The following is a 19,542-nucleotide window of genomic DNA, read 5'->3' as shown; positions in this document are numbered from 1 at the left end:
GGAAGCTTTATGAAGGAACCTAGAATTCTGACTTTAAGAGTTGAAAGAGGAGTTCTTAAAGGTTTGTGTTTTCTAACAGTTAACATGACTAACACCCTAAACCCATGGTAGTGATTTTTTTCCTCCTAGACTTGTTTTTATTTCTTTGGTTTTTATATCTGTAGGTGCTATACTATAAAAGTAACCTCTAATGTGGATGTTATATTTTAAACTCATTTTTCTGTCTTGTAAAATTTTTTTTGTTTAAAATGAATGATTGCCTCTATATTGTTCTATTCGCTCTTCCCATTTTTAGACCTTTATATAGAGAAGTATCTTTTTGTCCTAACTAATACAGTCAGTGCAGTTGGAAAACTTAGGTGTAGCTATTGGAAAATTGTTCTGTACTTTCTTGTGGCAGCTTCTTCTCCTAATATTATTGACTCTTTGATGTCTCCTGTACATGTCATGGCCAGTATTTAGTTATGATCCCGTGCATGTCTAACCCGGTCAGATTTCTATTTTAAAAAATTGACAAGGTGTGTATGGGCGGGGGAGGTTATGTCCTGATTATCCCTGCAAACCGAGAGTGCTCTAGTGTCATGCTGTAATCTTGGGTTTATGTTTAGAGTCCAGCCTTTTATATCCCATCAGAAGACTTTTTCCTTTGAAGAGTTATTTACTACAAAGAATTCACACACATTTAATGTCTTTCTCTTCCCCTCCAACTCCATCTTTTTCCTGATTCTTTCTTTGTCTTCACATCATTATCCCAACATCTCTTAATCTCTCTGTTTATAATTTTCCGACCACTTCTTTTATTGTTTTCTTTCCTGTTCTTCTCTCCCTCTCTTTAGTTTCTGGTTGTCATCAGCTGGGAAGAGAGAACGAAATCAGGTAAGGTTGTTTTTCTTCGTCATCTTTATTTTATCATTTGATTTCCTTTTCTTTAGAAAGAATAAAGCATTGGCTTCTGATTTTCCTCACATTTCTACTTGTGCAAATGAGGTAAGGTTCCCTTGTGTTACTCTGATTTTCTTGGAGAGCCGTTTTCCAAGAATATCCTGGTATTTATCACAAGGAACTGTAGCCAATTTTCCTTTTTAGGTTCAGTTGTGATCTTCAGCTTATTGCTTGTAACATATACTTCATAGGAAGTTCATTTTTATTTTATTTTTGAACTTTGCAGTAAGATATCTGATGAAACTCATCAGCTTATGGTTTATTTCAACATCAGCATCTTGTGCTGACAAGTACAATGCTGAAACCTAAATATATAAAACAGAAGAAGGTAGAGCTGTTTAGGTGAAGTGGGGTTGAGACTTGGGAGCCTTGCCTTCTCAGTCTTTTCTTTAGCTACTCCTTGACAGGGCCTTTGGCATATCTCGTTCTTTGAAGGATCAAAATTTAAAAATTACTGATAGTGGCTGTTGATTGGGTCCTCTTTGAGGCCTTTAGATTTCGGGGCTGTGAGGAATCACTGTATCACAGTAATTAGTAGTAAAATAGATTTTAAAAAGTGGCGGGTAAAAATTCTCTGGTTTCCTATTGCTGGTTGTTTTTGTTTTAATTTTTAATTTTTTAAAAATTTTTTTTAAAGATTTATTTATTCATTTATACAAGCACTGGGTACAGTCAGAAGTGCGGGAGGGTGAGAGAATTCACCAGAGCCAGAGCGGGGAACAGAACAGGCAGACTGATGAAACACACTGCTGAGGGGAGCAGTGGGCATGGCAGGAGAGGTCTGCGCATCATGTGGGACTCTTGCCGGCGGCCGGGGATTGAACCAGTGCTGCAGAGGCTGTGGGCAGCTTCGCAGCCCAGCGCTCAACCACTGCGCCACCAGGGAAGGCCCTGTTATTTTTTTATTTTTGAAAATTTTTTGCGTAGAAGTGCTGGGGCAGAGGCTGGGGTGGAGGGGAGGGGGAGTAAGAGGATTCACCAGAGACAGAGTGGGGAGCAGAACAGATGGATTTACTAAAATATACTGCTAAGGGGAGCAGCAGGCAAGACAGGAGAGGTCTGCTGCACCATATGTGGGTTGGCTCCCTGCCCGGGGATTGAACTCAGGCCATAGTCGTGATAGTGCTGAGACTTAACCCTTAGGCCACGCAGGAGGTGTTTTTTTTGGACTACTTAATGGCTTACCAAGTTGATAGATATTTTAAACTTGAATCTTCATCTTGAAGTTTTTGTTTCAAAATGAACTAGAGCAATGGTAGACATAACTGGTATACATTAATAAGGTGATTTTAGATGGTTTATGGACATGTAATTTTTATGTTAAATTATAATTATATTAGAAAAATCATATCAAACTTGTTATTTCATAGATGTACAATAAGGAAAAAACTTAGAAAAATAAATGATATGAAGAAAAATATTAAGTAAATAATAGTATAGGAGGTAGATAAGGAAAAGTCATTAAGGTGGTATGTAAGAGATGCAGTTTGGGGGGAACACTAAGCTAGAGTAATGATTATGTTTTCATCAGAGAATCTAAAGGCAGAAGGGGACCTGTAGTGACTACCCAGTCCAGATCTGTTATTTACAAATGAGATTTAAACTATATGGCCAAAGTCATACAGCTGGTAGAACTGGAACTGAATCTTTTTTGGGGGAGTGGGGGTGGGGGACTGAATTTTTATGACAGATAGGACAGTTGCTTTTTTTTTTTAAAGATTTTATTTTCTTACACATACAAGAGCTGGGGTGTAGGCCAGAGACAGAGTGGGGAGCAGAATAGGCAGATTGACTGAAATACACTGCTAAAGGGAGAAGTGAGTGAGACAGGAGAGGTCTTATGCACTATATGGGTTAACTCCCTGGCTGGGGATCGAACTCCTGCTGCAGTGGCTCCTGATAGCTTGATCCATAGCTCTGAGACTTAACCCTTTGTGCCACCAGGGAGGCCCCAGGATAGTTGCATTTTTTAAAAATTATTTTGAAATTACCATTCAGAGTTTTTTCCAGTCTAAAATACATTTTCGTTCTTAAGTTTTTGGAGAGGATTTTCTATTGAGGAAAAAGTTCAAGAAAAGTAGCAAATACAAAGGTACTTTTACAGATAGTATCTATTTGAACCTCACAGCCACTGTTTGAGGTCAGTAGGTGTTTTATAGATGGGAAACTGAAATTACTTCATAAACTGAAAGCAAGGTTTCATTTAACCCTCACAATAATCCTATCAAATAGATAAGACATATCACAAAACATCCTTTTACAGGTGGTGATAGTAAAACTCAAGAGCTTATGTAGTTTTGAATACATGGCAACTGGGTGGTAGCCTGGAGTTGAATGTCAGGTATTCTAAGTCTTAATCTAGTTCTGTTTCCACTATACTGTGCTGTTGGGATATGCTAACCACTTACTAACTAGAAACGTTTGCCAGCATAAGGAAATGCAAAGGTAGTTTCATGCTAGTTTTCTTGGGAACAAAGCTGATAATCAGTGGGCATAAGTTCTCCTTATGTCAGTTTGAAAGTACTATCCTCTGCCACTTAAGTATTATTGTGTATTAGAAGTTTTTGAAAAATCTGTGTTTACCAAGGAATGGTCTTTTTATGAGGTGTGCTAGATCAGGTATGCCAACTCATCGCACACTCCTGAATATGTGCCATTTTATTGAATGGTGTCTTGGTGTGGCAAAAGAGTCAAGCAGTCAAAGGGGAAAAGTGATCTAGTAACAGATAACTCTTTAGGAGCAGGTCTGTTTCATATAAACCATAATAAAACAATCTCGCTTACTCCTGCAGTTTAATCCACTTTCTCCCCTTTACTCTCTGGATGTTCTTGCTGACGCTTCTCATCGAAGATGTTCACCAGCGCATTGCTCTGCCAGGTAATTATCTTTTGGTGGCTGTTATTTTCTTTAGACAGTACCATTTTCCTTTGAATAACACTTTTCAAACTATAAAGTATATTTGTATGGTGTCCAAATTGATCTTTACAACAATTCTTTGAGGTCAGTAAATGTTTTATAAATATAGAAGCTGAGGCAGAGTGAGAAATATATTTCTTTCGGTGATTTAAGTCTCAGTTTTGATCTAAGTCATCTGGCTCATATTCCGTATTTCTTATGTTAAAAGCCCCATCTTCAAAGAATATTACTAATGGCCCTTGCTCTGACCTGCAAAACTGCATAATCTGACTTCTGCCCACATGTCCAAACTCCTTTCATATACTTCTTCCTCCTTATGGGGGCAGAGGGTAGTGCCAGTGGCTCCATGGAGCTCCGTTTTGTTCTCCAAAATAGCAACCCTTCCTGCCTCTGAACCTTCACACTTGTTCCCTTTGCCTGCACCTCTGTCTCAGAGCTCTTGTCATTATTATCTCCTTCATCTAAACTCGGGCCACTTCCTCAGGGAGAGCCTCTCAACCATCCTATTTAAAGGGGCTGCCTCCACCTTTGCTCATTATCTATTTCTTTCCTTTATAGTTTTCATCACAGTCTGTGATGAATTTGCTTTTTCCCTCCCCTACTCTTTGCTCCTGTCTCTCACTAGAATATAAGCTTCAAAGTATAGAGACCTTGTCTTGTTCCCTGATATATCCCCAATACCTAATACAGTGTCTGGCACTTAACTAGGTGTTCAGTGGGTTTGTCAGAATGAATCCTGCATCTTTCAATATAAATTCTCTTATGTTAGGTGACATGGGAAGTAAATAGGGTTTTGGTGTTAGCTTCCCTTAGCAAGCTTATTGTATACAAAAGAGCAGCTAGTAAGCTGAACCATAGAAATTTTCTTCTAATGGTGCAAAGAATTTCTTTCCGAGGTTCTGATGATTATTTTTCCTGCCTAATATGTTCTGAACTGGGTATGTTCATAGAGTTGGGGGACAGATTACACTAGATGTTATTCTTTCATGGATACAGTGAGTCAATTCCACTCTGGGCTATTATATACTCTCAACCATATTAAACTCCGCACCTAGTGCCAGATCTTCTACTGGAGAAATAATATTTCAATGGGGAAGGTCTTTTGAAAGGAGAGACCACTGGAAATGGTGTTACTAAGAAATGGAAAATTATGGGATGATAAACTACCATTGTAAGACCTTTACTTCAGTAGCATGCTGTTTATTCATCACTCATTCATTCAGAATTTGTGATTTCCTACTCTTTGCTAGGCTCTTTGTTTAGATGCTACCTTCAAGAAGCTTACTTTCTCTCGGGAGAGTCAGGTGTGGAAATCTGCTATTACAGTATGGAGTTCAAGTGCGTAAAGGTGTGCACCAGAATGATGTGAAGCACAAATGCTCGTGACTAAGGCTCAGGGAGGTTTACTTAGAGGTGATAGTGGTGCACAAACTGCCTTGGAAGACACAAAATGTTAATCGATGGGGAAATGACCCTTCAGCTTTTTGTCTTAATACCAAATAAAATAATGACTGTATACTTACACTTTGGGAAGACTGCTTGCGTAACTAGCGCCTTAGGATGTCAGATGCTGAAAGTGGATAATTTACCCGCCTCACTTTACCTCTGTTACCTGGACCTATGCTGTACTGAGCTAAGATCAGTGTCTGTGCTTTTATTGGGTTGTGTGCTGCCTGTAAAGCCTCACCCTAGCTGGAGCAAGTGTCAGCTTCCTGTTTCTTTGTGTATCTCATTATCCACATCATTATCTTCATTTTGTCACTGGCAGTGCTTGTGGCTGGACTTGGAAACACAAAGAAGTCTAGGCTATGCTTCCGGTGTGCTCAGCTCTAGGGAAATACTGCTTATTGCTTTAGACCTTTGCTAAAAGCAGCATGAGAGAATGTGGACAATTATAGTTCATCGTTGTTTTTCTGGACATCATTCCCAGGCCAGTGGATAGAGAGTGGGTTGCATGCATGTAAGTTCTTTGGAAAAGGGGAGAAATTTTTCAATTTACATTTATTATCTTATGCTTTAAAATATTTTTTATTTTAAATTGGACATATATTAGTCTAGTAGCCCATATTTTTATGTGTATGTATTACCTTTCTGAGGAATCTCTGCCCCCAAATTTTTATTCATGAGGATCTGCAATTAGTAGTTTGGCAGCCACTACTCTCTGGGAGGTGGCCCGTGCAGGTGACCTATGTGCGCTGTTAGAAAATGTTCATGAGGAAACACTGAGCCTTTGGGGATTCCTCTCAGTCCTTTGAAATAGTGGGGTCCCTGCCGGGCAAGGGGTTCAGTAGAGAAGGAGTCCTTTAGCTCCAGTGCTGCCAGGTGATGACATTGGATTTAGCACTGGATGGCGGGTTTGGTACAGAGTGGACCATGCCACAGAGCCTGGCACCCAGGAGGGAATGTTGAAGAGTAGTGGTAGTTGGGGAAGGCAGCCGAATGACTGTGTTAAAAATTGCTTCGAATGGAAATGTTACCTTTTTCTTGTTCCATTTTATTTGTAGTAGGATGAGATTTCTTTTAGGACATCTGGGGAGCGCTGGGAATTTCCCACCCATCATTAGAGCGGTTTGTGTGTGTGTGGTGGCTCTGTTATCATTAGTGGTATAATTTTATTTTGCAAAGAGAGAAGTGTTTCCTGTTTTATCACAGCTTTCCCCGAGGAGGGCTGGTGTATTAATTTGCTGTATTGCCTTCTGGCTGTTCCCAGGCTGTTTTTCCTCTTCATCATGGAATTTTTAATGGCCCCGGTCCCTCTTGGGAAGCATGTGAGGAAGAGTTCCTCAGGGAGTGCTTCCCTTTTTTCACATGCCTATAATTACTCTCCTTTAAGAGCACAAAGAGTTTGATAATCATGCCTGAACTGTGAGGGTTTTCTCCCGTCGGGTTACTGAGCTGAGGCTGCTTCCTGCCTGGATAAGACTGGCTGTGCTCTGCCATATACTCAACTGTGCAGGAAAGATGGCTCCTCAGCCACATGCTCACCACTAGAGCCATACACAGCCCTGGTTCTCAGAGTGAGGCCTGGTTCTCGATGAGTGACCTCAAACTACTCTCCGTTTAGTATTCCATTGCCATAAACAAAGACATAATGAGACCTCAGTGTTAAGAGAACACTACTGATGTCTCATTTTAATACAGCCCAGTGACAGGTGCCGTACATGGGAAAGGACGTTTTTGTGGTCTTTGGGTCACCTGATAGATTTGTGGATTTCAGAAATACTTAAGCTTTGTGATTTTCAACCCTGGCTGCACTTTTGAATCACCTGGGAAGTTTTAAAAAAATATAGCCATGCTGAGCCCTACCTCCTGAGACTCTGATTTAATTGGTCTGGGATGAGACCCAGGCATTGGCATTATTTTAAAGCTCCTTGGTGACTGTAATATGCAGCCATGGTTAAGAACCAGTGCCCTAAAAGCATATGGTTTTATGACTGGTGCTTTGTAATTTGCTTAACAGGAACTCCCATTTCATAATTGGCAGGAGCACTTTGTGCTCATTGCTTTAGTATTGTGTACATAATTCCTTATTGGGGGGGGGGGTAGAACACTAGACCTCTCTAAGCTTTGGAGAATAGGCTGCTGGGGAAGAAGAGAGTGTTGGGATCTAGCACAGTGCCTAGCACATAGTGATTAACAAATGGAATTGTTAAATAAATATTTGTAGGTGCTTTGGTGATGGGAGAACTGTGGTGGCCACACCTGAGGGAGAAATCATATATGGCCCAAAAAATTAAATTGAAAGAAATAAATGGAATTGTTGGCTGGGTTGTTGAGTGGATATGTGGGAGTTGCTTGGTGGGTATACCGGTAGTTGCATAGTTGGAATGAATAAATAAACTGTTTGGTAGTCTTGGTTGGGGTGGTGTTAATAAAGTAGTAATAATTGGTATCATTGTTAAAAATTGCTGCCACTCAAACAGCAGATGGTGTGATCGGTGTGTCTAGGGGCAGTGGAATGGCTGTCAAAGACATAGTCATGGAATGGTAAAAAAGACAGCTGAGATTTGTTGGTTATGAAGGATGGCTTTGCTTACCATTACTGCCTTAAAAAAATTGTGTCTAGAACTTCACAATTGCTCCATCTCTCTGTGTGATGCATAAGTCACCAGTTGTAGTTTTTGAGTGTCTCATGGCAGTTTTGAGTTTTTTCCAACTTTAGTGACCTTTCCTCTATTTTGAGTGGTGATTTGGTGATCTATCACTATTCCCATTTATTCCTTTTTTAAATTCCGAAATAGCAAAGTTTTTAACTTTTTTTTGTCATATAGGTCCTTTGTAAATAAATTGGTTTTCCTTTGAGAAATCTTTTTACCGGTTTCAGGAAGGGCTTCAGATACCAGCCTGGTGTGCAATTATTATATATGTTCCTCATTGAGAAGGAAAGTTTCATAGTTTCTACTATATTCTCCAATTCCACAGCATATTGGCATAGGTAGTATGAGATTAAAAGCAATGGATATTAGTGTGAGGGCAGACCCAGGTAAGAATCTGGGCTTAACCTGGGCAAATGACTTCACCTCACCATGCCTCAATTTTCTAATCTTAAAAATGGAAATGGTTGTTTATTTATTTGATTAGTGGGAGTTGAAATGAAATACTATACTCAAATATTTAGCATACTGGTAGCTAATATTTTTATTTGCATTTAATTACTCCCCTTCCCTGTCCTCAGGATCTTTGCAGTTTTATAGACTTTGAATGGGCTTCCAGAGTCATTTCCAGAGTACAGATTCTTGAGGTGCTTGAATGGCATCAAATGGACCAAAAAAGGAGACAGTAGCTGCATAAAAAAGAGAGCCCTTCCTGCCCATTAGAGAGTTGATATTTGATAGGATGAACTCATTGTAATTCATTTTATCTGTTCACAAACGTTATGATCTGCATATCAGAGTTGTGTGCCCAGCTGGCTGTGCCACTTGACAAGGACTTTCAAAGAGCAAGAAGAAGACTCAATTCAAGCTATTAATTGTGACCTTTGGAACCATAGTAAACAGCCTCAGGTTTTACCTCAGGGCTTGGGGGGAAAGAACCTTTTTATTAGTTTCCTGCCTGTTGGGAATGCTGTGATACATGGCAGCTTTTGCCCACCTCTGTAGTCCCTTCGTTTTGACCATGGGTGACGAAATGTTTCTGCTGACACTGTGTAGGCTGCCCTGTCCTGCTGGAGCCTCCCGTCATATAGCACACAGTTCTCCACCCTTTTGTCCTCTGTTGGATAGTCTTGTTTACAGCAGCTCTCAGCTGCCTCACATCTTGCTGCCTAAGAGGAGTGGATAAAGGCATTTTTTTCCCATTGTAATATATCCATCTTTCCAGCTGATGTGAAACTATTCTGCTCCGGTGGGTGGCATGAAACAGCTTCATGATATGCCAACCATGGCCCATTCAGGAGAAGTCGATTATGGAGAGTTTTCAGTGCTAGTGAGCATTTGTCACAGACTGCTGAGGGTTAGGTTGGAGTGAAAACCACCAGTGGAATTGCCAGGATCTCTTCCTGTTAGATAAACCTCCTCTGTGTCCTCTGATAATTGTGAAGTGGTTTTCTCTCCCTGGCTGCTGTTAGTGTCATAGGCCTGGATCCTTTCTTACATGCAAGTCTGTGAAAATATTTCCCCTACTGGGTGTTTAATAAATGTCAGCTAACCCTGAAGAGAAAATAACATGTGAGGAAAGGCTGTCTCTGCTTCCCTGGATTTAATCTTTTTTCCCCCCCCACTTTCCCCTGGCATTTGGCTTGTTCCTTCAGTTCTCTTATGTTCTTTCTGCCTCGGCCTCCTCACTATGTTGTGAACCCCTAGTCATCTAGTGAACACCCTTTCCACATCCAGCGTAGTGCTTTATGCAGACTGAGCCTTCATGAATTTTTGTTAAAAAATAATAGAGGTGAATAAAATAGTAATTAAGGAGAATAAATGGAATGTATGATACAGATGATCTTTGGTCCTTAGAAATATCAATAATTTTCCTTTTACTTATTTATATGTATCTAAGTAAAAGTACAACAAATAAATACCTTTTTACAATAATCTTTATTTCATACACAAAATTGAACTTTTCAATGGGTGTTAAAAATGAGTGATTTTTGAAGGTGAACTATTCTTTAAATTGGCTTGCCATTGACAGGTAAAGACAGTTTTCTCCTTAGGAGTGACTCTACACGTCTTTGTTCTAAATCTAAAGCAGTCACTTCAGTTATCTTTTTGCCAAATTGGTTCTATTAAACATGCATGTATTTCTCAAAGTAATTTTTTCCCCCTAAAAGTACATTCCTGCCCCAGGGACATAATGATCTGCCCAGTTTCCTAAGTAACACTGCAGTTTTAACAACTCACCTGATCTTTCAGTTACCTGCAGTAAAAAATAAAATAGAAATGTTATGTTTATGCGTGGCTGTACAGAATATACTTTCAATTAACTAGTAATCTTCAGCATTGACCTTCACATTTATGATATGAATTTACTGACTTTTCCTGAAATAAGAAATTTTAAAGAGTGTATTTATTGCCTTTAATGCTCATCTTCCCCTCCTCCTGCCCCCCTCTCTATCGCCCCCCCCCACCACCCCTACTACATTCAGCAAATGGCACTGAATGTGATATTCTTAGAGGAAGTACTGATCCATTACTAGCACTGTGAAAATAACAGTCTAAAGAATGCTAAGGCTTCAGTCAGATGAAATAGAACAAGTGTAGCCTGTCTTTTGTCAGGTTAATTGTATACTGGGAGGGTCAGTATTTTGACCTAAATGTATCTTCATCTAATTAATATTTAAGTATCTTTTATCTACTAGCTAGGCTTGTAATATGGTATGTTGTTTTTTAACTCCGTGATATTCACAGTAGGTAGAAGCTTTCCAGAATTATCTGAGGAGACATTTCAAAGTAAATATATTGTTGATTCTTCTTCCATCCCAGCATGGTGGAAGTATGTGTATTTTGTAAAAACCCCTTAGATGATTCTGATAACCGTTTGCTACTTGAATTGAGAAGGAAATAAACTTGGTAGAGATTTTTGTTTAATTTATGTGTTTCTTGCACCTTTCATCAAAACCATATGTAGTATATAATCACATATAGTACATGGTTTACAACACAAGGAAACCTCTATACTGCTCTTGAAAAAGAGATTTTTCTACTTTCAGATTTTGTAAATCTTACTTTTCTCCCTCTAGGGAGGGTGCTCATGTGTTGATGAGAAAGGAAGCTCAGATTTTTCCCCTGTCATTTGTGACTCCACACTTGTGCATTGTCCTTTTTCAGTTTCTATCCTGCAAGAGTAGAAAGTGATACTGTTAAAGTAAAATAATAAAAATGAAATAAATGTAACACAATAAAAAGAAAGGGAGCCAAGATGTTTCCTAAGTGAAATAGTGTGGGGGTGGGGAGAGGTCAATTTCTTTATTTTTTCCCTTTCCTTCCTTAAATCTTTATGTTTACAGTTGACTAATAGGAAGTTGTTTTAGGGTAAACAAAAAACTGGAAGTGTCTCTTAAATAGGAAGCTGAGGCTGTAGCAGTTGCCTAACTTCATGCTTAGGTTCCCCCAAATAACACAAGGACCCTTCTAGCCCCATACAGATGATTCTTTAATCTGGAACAGGCCTGTCTTGTTCTGAATGTGCTGTGCAGTGTGACAGGTTCCGTTTCCTGTCTCCTTTAAGTCTTCTTGCTCCAAGTACCCACACAGGGTTTATTCTGTGTTGTTCTTTGTCCTCTGTTAACCAGAAAAGTTATGAAGCTGGAAGTAGGAATATGCTGCCAGTTCTATTAGTGAAGACTCTGTTTTGTTCACCGCCATCCTTTGTGTCCACTGTAACAGTTGGCACAGAGTAGGTGCTCAGTAAAAACTGAGTGAACAATTAAAGTAACAAAACATCTGCTGAGTAGAAAGGGAAATAGACAAAGAAAAATACATATTTTTACTTCTAAGTAAGGCTGTTGACTTTAATTAGATTCACTACTTGATTTCCTTGGAAAGCCTTATAACCTTTCCTAGGTCATAGCTAGAGGAATTAAAAAAAAAATGAAGAACCTTGAATGTTTATCACATTGAGGAATGGGAATGGGGTGGCAGAAGTATATCATTTGCTGCAGAGAGAAATAACAGTCCGGAGGCTTAGCACATGGCAGCCATTTAATATAGGGATGGTCAGCCCTAAATCCCTTACCATCACAAGTAGTGATGGTACTCTGAGAATTAATATAAAATTGATAATCTGAGAATTAATATAAAACCCTTTTGAGTACTTTCCTTAAGCTTTTCACCTTGCATCAATCTGGTAGAACCCAGCATCTTCAACAAGTACTTTGTAAATTAAGCTTCCTATTGGAGGAAGGTGATATACATACAGAAAAATGTATGCACTGTGAATTTTCATAAAGTCACTTCCAAGTAACCAGCACCCAGATCCAGAAACTTTGTGTTTCCCAGAAAGAACTCAGGAACTTTGTGTCTTTTCTAGCTACTGTCCCTCCTGCTTCACATCCCCAAGCTTAAGGGTACAAACTGTCCTAATGTCCAATAACAGTTTAGTTGGAAGAAATGGTGTTAGGATTTAATCTAAGAAGTTTTAGAGATTCCTTTAGTGAGTTTAAGGTAAAGAAGAAAGATCATGAATAAACCTGTTACCCTTTGACTTGTTTTTCTTTCTAAAGTATTTTAGGAGAAGCGTGATTGGATTAAACCAAAGTGCTTGGACAGTTTGAGTTTGGGTCTGAATGCACTTGCGTACCTTGTGTATGGAAACTATTTTGTACTTGTCTCTGTTTTGATGAGAAACAAACTTTTGTAGTGTCACTTTCTTTTATACCTGTGTCTTTGGCTTTGAAAGGAATTACCACCTCTCCATTTAGACTGAAGGCCTGTCTACCTTTGACATTCTGTCATCTACTTTCAGATTTTCATGCTGGCTTAAACTTATTCCCAGTACATCTGTAAGGTATGAAAAATGAATTATTTTCCCTGCTTTACATGTTTATATTTACATTCACTTTAGGATATTGCAATTAACTATTCATGGGGTGCTTAAAGGTAACTCTGGCCATGTAGAAGAGAACAACTGATAATAGGTGATTTTGGATGGAATTTTCCAAACCACAGCCTGTTGTAAACCTCTGCCTGTTGTAGAGTTCTTTGAATTCTAAAACTTTCTTAAGAGTTCAGTGAAATTCTTCCCTTTTTTTTAAAAAGCTTGATTTATTTATGCATACGGAAAGGATTGGTGCAGTAAAGAAAAGGAAAGCGAGGCTAAGTTTCTCACAGGCAGGAAATTTATTGCGCTCCTGGGTGAGGTTCGCTGACCCCCGCAGGGTTTGGAGAAGTCACACCTGTTTATAGGGTGAAGAAAGGTTAGGCGGGAAACTGGGTATGTGGAACCGAAGTTGTTTTTTATTGGAGGTTTTTGGTTGATTGCTGTTTGTGTCGGGTGGAGGCCTCTGGTTCCAGGAGCTGAGGCAAAGGTGGAATTCCCTCTGCCGTTTCAAGGCCCCTCCTTGTCCTCGCAGCCTGGGGCCCTCAGCAGGCCCCCTGCACTGACCTTAGACATACAAGATTTGGGGTGTAAGCCAGAGGTGCGGGGTGAGAGGACTCACCAAAGACAGAGTGGGAAGCAGAACAGGCAGATCTACTGAAATATACTGCTGAGGGGAGCAGCAGGCGAGACAGGGGATGTCTGCTGCTGTATCATGTAGGTAGCTCCCTGGCCAGTTAGGGATCGAGCTGGTGCTGCAGTGGCTGGTGATAGCTTGATAGCTATGTCTTTAACCCCTGTGCCACCAGGGAGGCCCTCTTCTTTTTTCTCGTTTAGAAATTGAATTGATTCTAGAGCTTTTGCTTTTAGAGGAAAGAATGTGTGTGTGTACATGCTTTTAAACCATGGAAATTGCCAAATTGGGGTTCTCTGAATAGGAAAATTTGTCCTTTCAGTTAACTTGGTGCCTTGCTAGCCATATTCTATTCGATTTGTCTGAGGTTCTGTTTTAAGACTATTGAACCATGAAACTTTGTCCCAATCTAGAACTACCAATTCTGGTATAACTCTTCTGGTATAACTTTGCCAGTTTAAAGTTTAACTTCAGGTATAACTATACCAGTTCTTCTGGTATAACTTTACCAGTTTCCTTCTAATGTTGTATACTATGGTGATTTATTTATTTTTTACTGTGATAAAATATACAAGGCATAAAATATACCACTTTATCACTTTTAAGAATATAATTGGCTTTTTAGTTTCTGGAATTTTTATTCACTCTCTTATTTATTCATATCTGTTCTAATCAGTAGATATTTAATGGAGATAAGCTGTGTGTTTTGTGCTTAGGTTGGTAAATCATTGGCAAATTATGAAAAAAGTATAAATATAGTGCTACTTCTCAAGATTGTCTAGTGAAACAAGATATATGTACACCAGTTGAATATTCAAAGAAAGCTTGTTGTGAAAGCAAAACTCGGTCCTATTTTTTTTTTTTTTAAAGCATTTTAAAAGGGCAGGTTTATTAAGAACAGGAAAATAGTCACAGGCTACCAGGAGAGCCGCTCACAACTTGGTCCTTAATCAGGGGTAGGATCTGTCTTAGAGAAGGGGGAAGTAAGGAACTAAAATAAAATAGTATACTAGTTATTTCAGTGTTAAGTTCACTGTTCTTCAGAGAGTCTTGCTTTTCTAGCTTTGAAACTCTCACTGTTTTGTTTTTAAAATAAACTGAATGTCCACTGTTTTGGTTTTATTTATTTATTTATTTTTAAAGATTTTATTTATTTATTTATACAAGAACCAGGGTACAGGCCAGATACGTGGGAGGGTGAGAGGATTCACCAGAGACAGAGTGGGGAACAGAACAGGCAGACTGACGAAATACATTGCTGAGTGGAGCAGCGGGCGTGACAGGAGAGGTCTGTCACGCCATGTGGGACCCTCGCCGGCCAGCCGGGATCAAACCGGCGCTGCAGCGGCTGTGGACAGCTTCACAGCGCTGCTTTCAACTGCCTGCGCCACCAGGGGAGGCCCCTCACTGTTTTGTTTTTAGAATAAGCTGAATATTCCAGTGAGGAACACATTAGCACATAATTAAATTTTTTTTTTAATCAAGAAATCAAACTTACATATTTCTTGATATAGACAGTATAAAAAATCTAGATTTATAGTGATAGAAATGTTAAGCTTCCTGTTAAAATTCTATGCAAATATCTGTGTTCATGCAGCATTAAACTTTTCAATATATTACCACTTGGGAGTAGGTATTTCATTAGTGAGTGTAGAACAATTGCAGCTTTAGTTTTTTTTTTTTTTTTAAGATTTATTTATTTATACAAGAGCTGGGGTACAGGCCAGAGGGTGAGAGGATTCACCAGAGACAGAGTGGGGAGCAGAACAGGCAGAAGGACCGAAAGCATTGCTGAGGGGAGCAGTGGCCATGACAGTCTGCCTCGCCATGTGGGTATCTCGCTGGCAGGCCAGGGATCAAATCCATGCTGCAGAGGCTGCGGACAGCTTCACAGTGCTGTGCTCAACCCACTGTGCCACCGGGGAGGCCCGCAGCTGTAGTTTTTATAAAAAAATAATTGTACAGGGCCTCCCTGGTAGCACAAGGGGTTAAGCACCGCACTGTGAAGCAATCTGCAGCCTCTGCAGCACGAGTTCGATCCCTGGCCGGCCAGGGAGCAACCCACATGGTGCAGCAGACCTCTCCTGACTTGCCCGCTGTTCCCCTTAGCAGTGTACTTTGGTCAATCTGCCTGTTCTGTTCCCCACTCTGTCTGTGGTGAATCCTCTCACCTCCCGCATCTCTGGCCTGTACCCCAGCTCTTGTATGCATAAATAAATAAATCTTTAAAAAATATATAGTTTAAAAAAATAATTGTGCAAAACTCAGGTTGTATTGAAACATATATTTCTTGAAATTAATTTTGAATGTCTGCTACTCTGAAATCAGGTAAAAAGTTTAGAATGGGGTAGATACTTATGTGTGTAGAGAATGAGTTATGATTAATTCTGAATAATCTTACATTGACACTTGATGCAAAGGATGGTGCTCGTTTTGTCTTTAATGGGTCAAGGATTTCATCTGGGCTAAACATATTGTCTCATATCATAATAAAATTAAAACAATATTTTTTCTTTCACATATTTGCAGACAGACTAACATACACTTGGCACCCCCATGTTCACGTGACATCAAGAGGAAACGGAAACCTGTGGCCACAGCGTCTCTGTCTAGCCCAAATGCAGGTAACTCTATATAGTTATCACTTATTAAGCACCTCCTGTGCCAGGCACCAAGTTATTTGTTTTATATTCTTTTACATCTAACCTTTATGATAAGGTAGGTTATTTTCTTCCTTGTTTACATGCTAAAACTGAGAATGTGAGAAGTAATTTGCCCAATGTCACACATAATTTAAAAATTCTAACCTAGTTTTCTCTGACCCTGAAGCCTAATCTTTTTCACTGTGTCACACAATTTTCTTGAGTTTGAATCCCTTGTATTCCACTGTCAACAATCTTCAGTTACCTGAGCTTTGTTCTAGACAGACAGAAAATTAGGTGAATGAAAATCAACTTAGGGTCACAGTTTAAACGGTAGCCAAGAAACCACATGAGTTTATTTACTTTCTTAGTTGGTGGACAGAGAGGACGTTCTCACTTTTTATGCATATGAGAGTGCTAACATTTTACCAGTCATGAAATTTCTAATTAAAAATAATTTTTCAATTGAAAATAATCTTTCAATTTTCTGGGTAAAGCTAGTTGGTAGAAATGAAATAGTGGCTGTCTTTGGGTGGGGGTTGGTGAGCTGGAGAGGACTTAAAGAAGTCTCCGGGGTGCTGGAAAGGCTCTATATCCTGAACTCAATGGGGATTGCAAGGGTCTGTACACATGTGAAGATTCATTAGGTTGCACGTTGATAATTTATGCCCTTTTTATGTATGTCATTCTTAAGTGAATAAAGAAGGTGGAGTTCCATTCATATGCTTTTTTTGGAGTTAAGAAAAGGTAGTTAAGCATAATTAGTGAAGTCCTTCATGTTGTTTCAATATATTTAGGGTGAATTACTTTGGATAAAAAGATTAGCTGTAGAATATATCAGAAATACCTATAGTTATTTTTTGATGATGGTAATTCACTCTAAGGAAACTGAGTATATCAAGGAGCTATTCTTTTTTTTCTTCAGAAAAGACTTTATTATATAGATCAGAGCCGTTGAAAGCAAGTGGGGAACTCTTTTGCCCTGCCCTTACTTAAGTATTAGTATACTCTGAAATTGACCTCTATGAGCTGCTTTTTTAGGTCCTCTGCTTAATAATGGTTCACACTGGATAATCTTGATGATTAGAGTAAATAAATGAACACTGCATGCTTTATTTCACTTAATCTTTGCAACAACTTTGTGAGGCAGATACTGTTTTTATTCCCAGTTTTCATATGGGAATATTGAGGTTTAGACAGGTTAACTCATTTCTGCAGGTCAACTCATTTCTACATGGATAAATTGCAGAGCCAGAATCAGACCTATTTCTCTAAGAGTGTAGGCAGTCCTCTTAAACACTGCAGGTGTCCTGTTTTTATTGTATTAGATCCAAACTATGACTCCACATAAAACCCAGACCCTCATCCAGTCAGTGGTATTGGAAGCATTAAAACTCAGTCTCCCCTCATTTATTGTTTTGTGTTGTTATTCCCTCCTTAATGTCTTAATGTCTAGCTTCTATTTTTAGCTTTTAATTCTTTAAGAGAAGAACTGTTGAGTATAAGTCCTTATTCCATATTCAAATCGGGAAATGTACTGGGAGGTATTAACAAGACTTAAGCATTAAACATCTCCCCTACTGAGCACAGCTCCTCCCCTCACTTGTTGACTAAGGTCTGCTTCACTGAACATTTCCCTTTTTTCTATCCACAACCTGAGTGCCCCATGGAGGTGAAGGACATAGCTGGAGCCGGAGCCATCAGTCAGTAGAACAAATGGGCTTGCTCTCCCTAACATCGGGCCATCTCGGATTCCACCTCTTTTATAGAAATGAGTGATGAAGAGAGGTGCGTTCCGCTTTGCCGCTGTATTAATACACATCAGGGGCCAGCTCCTGGCACTAAATCACGCTACTGCATACATCTGTTATCGGACTCTTCACCACTGTGATGAACAAGACTGCAGATAGAGGCTTCCTTGTGTCATTCTTTATAGGATTTTCCTAAAAGAATAAATAGCTCAGATCTCTGCCTACACTCTCCCCTGTCACTGTGATGAATTCAGCTTCTTTCTTAAACATGCAGCCACAGATCTTTTTCTTTTCCCCTCCCCCACTGGGGTAAAGTTTTGAGTTGAAATTGACTGGATTTAAAGATATTACGAAGACTAGAGTGTTGAAGAATAGGAAAGAATAACATGTCTTCCTTGCTAACAAAGGGCCAAGGAAAAGTCCTTCTCATAGGGTCCTTAAGTAGATACTTTCTGAAAGTATAGCACCTTTATATTCTTTTTATCTCCACCTCCTTTCCCTTTATGGCTATCTGCAGGTAGATGCAGCACAGAGCCACCCCTAAATCTTATTGAATAACTGTAAACCTGCTTGTAAGTCCCATACACCAGAACAGGGAATGCTTGGCAAGTCTCTACCTCACGCAAAAGTGAACTGGCTGTATGTACTCTTCAAGAATGTAAATGGAAAAAGAAAAAAAAAATTTTTCCCCTCCAAATTTTAAGACTCAGTTGCTATAGGAAACATAAGGAACTCAGGTGAAACTCATTTCTTTACCATGATTTTCTTCATTAGCATGGAAGATCAGAGCCTTGGGATACAAATCCCAGTTCTTCAAAAAAGTAAAAACATAGCTTTATGTCAAGGAGAACTGGACTGATAGGATGTATTGAGAGCCCTATTTTAGCCATTCCAAAAGCCTTTTCTGACCTTGCTCTTTCTGGGGTAGGGTTATGTGTTTTTAGAGCATCAATGGGAAAGGTACCCAACATGTAACCTGTTAATCAGTTACATCAGATTCCAAATGCCAGGCCAGTGATGCTAGACATGCGTTTGCAAGGGTGGGAATTTTTATCTGTTTTGCCACTGCAGTGCCCCCAGCATCTAAAATAATACTCAGCACATGGAACAAACTCAGTTGATGTTTGTGTGTGAATAAGTGAATAGAATCCTAAAACTGAAATGTTATTCTTACCCTGTGATTCAAATCCTATGATAGAAACTTGGTTCTATTTGAGTTTGGCCCTTGTCATGGGAGTCATAGGGCAGATTCTTATTGCCCACTATGTCTTTGTAAAGCAAAAAATTTTTTTTCAGTAAATATTGAGTGATTGTAAAAGAACATTTAAAGAAGATTTATAAGGTCTAGAGGAAAAAATACAGCAAATATCCATGTATACCCAATATCTACTTTAAGGAAAAAAAAATACTTTAAAATCTTCCCACTCTTCTCAGAGGTTACCATTATCCTGATATTTTTTTTTTGTTAATCATTTATCAGTTGTTTTTTTTTTTTTTAAGATTTATTTATTTATTTATACAAGGTGCAGGCCAGATGTGCAGGAGGGTGAGAAGATTCACCAGAGACAGAGAGTGGAACAGAACAGGCAGACTGATGAAATACACTGCTGAGGGGAGCAGCAGGCGAGACAGGAGAGGTCTGCTGCACCATGTTTCTTCCTGGCTGGCCGGGTTTCTTCCTGGCTG

The 19,542-nt window shown here is 39.3% G+C and overlaps 1 protein-coding gene across 2 annotated transcripts in view; it reads left to right on the top strand.

The window, feature by feature from the left end:
* The window catches only part of GPATCH2L (G-patch domain containing 2 like), a gene marked incomplete at its 3' end in the record, with an annotated part of 48,393 nt that overhangs the window by 26,344 nt on the left and 2,507 nt on the right, over nt 1-19,542 (top strand). Inside the window, exons 6-8 of one of the 2 annotated variants that reach the window (XM_084241333.1) lie at nt 933-987; nt 3,735-3,820; nt 15,993-16,087. In XM_084241333.1, coding sequence (XP_084097459.1) covers nt 933-987; nt 3,735-3,820; nt 15,993-16,087 — 236 coding nt within the window. Of the gene's footprint in view, nt 1-836; nt 877-932; nt 988-3,734; nt 3,821-15,992; nt 16,088-19,542 lie in introns of both variants that reach the window. The other variant, XM_084241334.1, reaches the window with a different exon arrangement.

Source organism: Talpa europaea, assembly GCF_964194135.1.
Source record: "Talpa europaea genome assembly, chromosome: 8".
Taxonomy (NCBI): Eukaryota; Metazoa; Chordata; class Mammalia; order Eulipotyphla; family Talpidae; genus Talpa; species Talpa europaea.
The sequence above is the reverse complement of the archived record's forward strand: the minus strand, read 5'-3'. Positions and strand labels throughout refer to the sequence as shown.